General features: G+C 38.8%; 1 protein-coding gene across 1 annotated transcript; it reads left to right on the top strand.

Annotated features, from left to right (window-relative positions):
- On the top strand, positions 1-975 carry LOC120659812. The gene has a single exon (XM_039938054.1). It carries the CDS (start codon positions 1-3, stop codon positions 949-951), a length of 951 nt encoding a protein of 316 aa, XP_039793988.1. The 3' UTR covers positions 952-975.
- Positions 976-2,199: the final 1,224 nt, after the last annotated feature.

Genomic DNA, 2,199 nt, shown 5'->3' with positions numbered 1-2,199 from the left:
ATGTCGTCCTCGGACAGTCCAAAAGTGAGTGGAAGGAAGGCCGACAAGGACAAAGATGGAGGCAACGATGATGAAAAGGGAGGTTTCTTCGACAAGGTTAAGGATTTCATCCAAGATGTTGGGGAGAAGATCGAGGAAGCAGTAACCATTGGAGCGCCTTCGGCCGATGTTATTGGGATCCACATCCCCCACGTCAGCCTGGAGAAGATAGAGCTCATTGTTGATGTTATGATTGTCAACCCGAACCCTGTCCCCATCCCTCTTGTCGACATCGAGTACTCGATCGAGAGTGAGGGAAGGAAGCTCGTGTCCGGAACAATCCCTGATGCTGGGACCATACATGCTCGTGGTACAGAGACCATCAAGATTCCCCTTCTACTGATTTATGATGACATCAGGAGCACATACAAGGAGATCAAGCCTGGAAGCATCATTCCTTACAGAGTCAAGGTCGTTCTTCACATAGATATACCTGTACTTGGGAGGATTTCTATACCGTTACAGAAAAACGGTAAGATTCCGGTGCCATACAGACCGGATGTCGACATTGAAAAGATCAAGTTTGAACAGTTCTCTTTCGAAGAGTCGACCGCGACCCTCCATTTGAATCTGGACAACAAGAATGATTTTGACTTGGGGCTGAACTCAATGGATTATGAAGTGTGGCTCGCTAATGTGAGCATTGCCTCTGCTGAGCTCAAAGAATCTACCAATATTAAGAAACAGGAGATAACAACTATGAACTTGCCTATCAGCTTCAGGCCTAAGGATTTCGGTTCTGCTATGTGGGATATGATTAGGGGAAAGGGAACTGGTTACAGCATAAAGGGACACATTGACGTCAACACACCTTTCGGACACATGAAAATACCTATAAGCAAAGAGGGGGGAACAACTCGTCTTAAGAAGGGGGATGACGACGATGACGACGATAAGGTATATATTATCTGAAATTTTGGTACTCCAGCTAATTAGCAGTCATCACCAGCACTCTGATCAATTTTTATATGCTAGACTGAAACTTTAGCATTTTTGTAGATAAATATTGTGCAAAGAGAACTATAGGTTCAGAAGGATTCCATAAACTCTGAATTCTCAATCACGTTGTCTCTTATTTAAAAGCTTTTTTATAACATCTCTACATTTGAACTAACTATAACACAGTACAGCACTCCATAGTCCATAGTGCAGTAAAGTAAATCCCACAATCTTAATTTTCTCCATTGAACTGCAAGTTTCTTTTTCCCACAAAGCTCTGTGCCACGAAACAATTGCCAATATCTCTGGTAATGTTTCATCAGTTTATACTTCTCATGTTTCATTAATATTCGTAGATTATTAATCCTCAGCCAGAATCGACCCTGCTTTTGATTAGTCAGCAAAGGGTAGTATGATATATTTCAAGGGACATCGGTCCATGGCCATTGACTGAATGGTAATAATAGCATAATAAAATGTTGCAGGATAATAAAAACAGTTTCCATGGTAAAGAGGAAAATTTGGCAAAGAACTGTTTGAGAGACATAATATTGGACATTTTATTTGACTTAGAATATAGTTTCCATGGCCATTTGTCATGGTTTCATTGATTTCAATTATTTTTCTTTCATGTTAATTTGATTTAAGAAACAGTTGCACATGTGTTTGGAGTTTTATATTTTCCACAAGTTATTGCGCACTAATATGGTTTGGTGACCAAAACAATAGACGAAAGGGCTTTATCACCTCACCTTTAACTTTATATTTTTCTTGTTGCATGGCAATATAGAGTTGTTTGTCTCACGAATATGTATACCGTTCCTTTCTTTCTGAAAATATAAGTCCCTTGTGTCAACTTATTCTTCTTACTCTCATCTAATTCTTGCATATATGATTTTTACAGGACTAGAAAGGTGGGAATACATTTTTCTGAAGCATGCATATGAGCAAATAAGTAATATTTGTATGTCTGTTTACTATGCTAGTCAAGTGGCCATTTCAGCTTATGATCTCTAGTTTGGTTACGTTATATCCAATATTTGTTATATTTTTTGTCAGTATTTCTTATCTGGTAACTCTCCTCTTCAGAGCGCTTTCTTTGTGTATGGTTATAATTTCAAATCATGGACATCAAAAAGGTGTTCAATGAGCCAAGGTTACTCTTTGATATACTGTTGATGTAATTATGGTCACACATCCAGTTTGTAGTGTTGTGTGATG

This window comes from Panicum virgatum, chromosome 2N, assembly GCF_016808335.1.
Source record: "Panicum virgatum strain AP13 chromosome 2N, P.virgatum_v5, whole genome shotgun sequence".
NCBI classification, from domain to species: Eukaryota; Viridiplantae; Streptophyta; class Magnoliopsida; order Poales; family Poaceae; genus Panicum; species Panicum virgatum.
The sequence above is the reverse complement of the archived record's forward strand: the minus strand, read 5'-3'. Positions and strand labels throughout refer to the sequence as shown.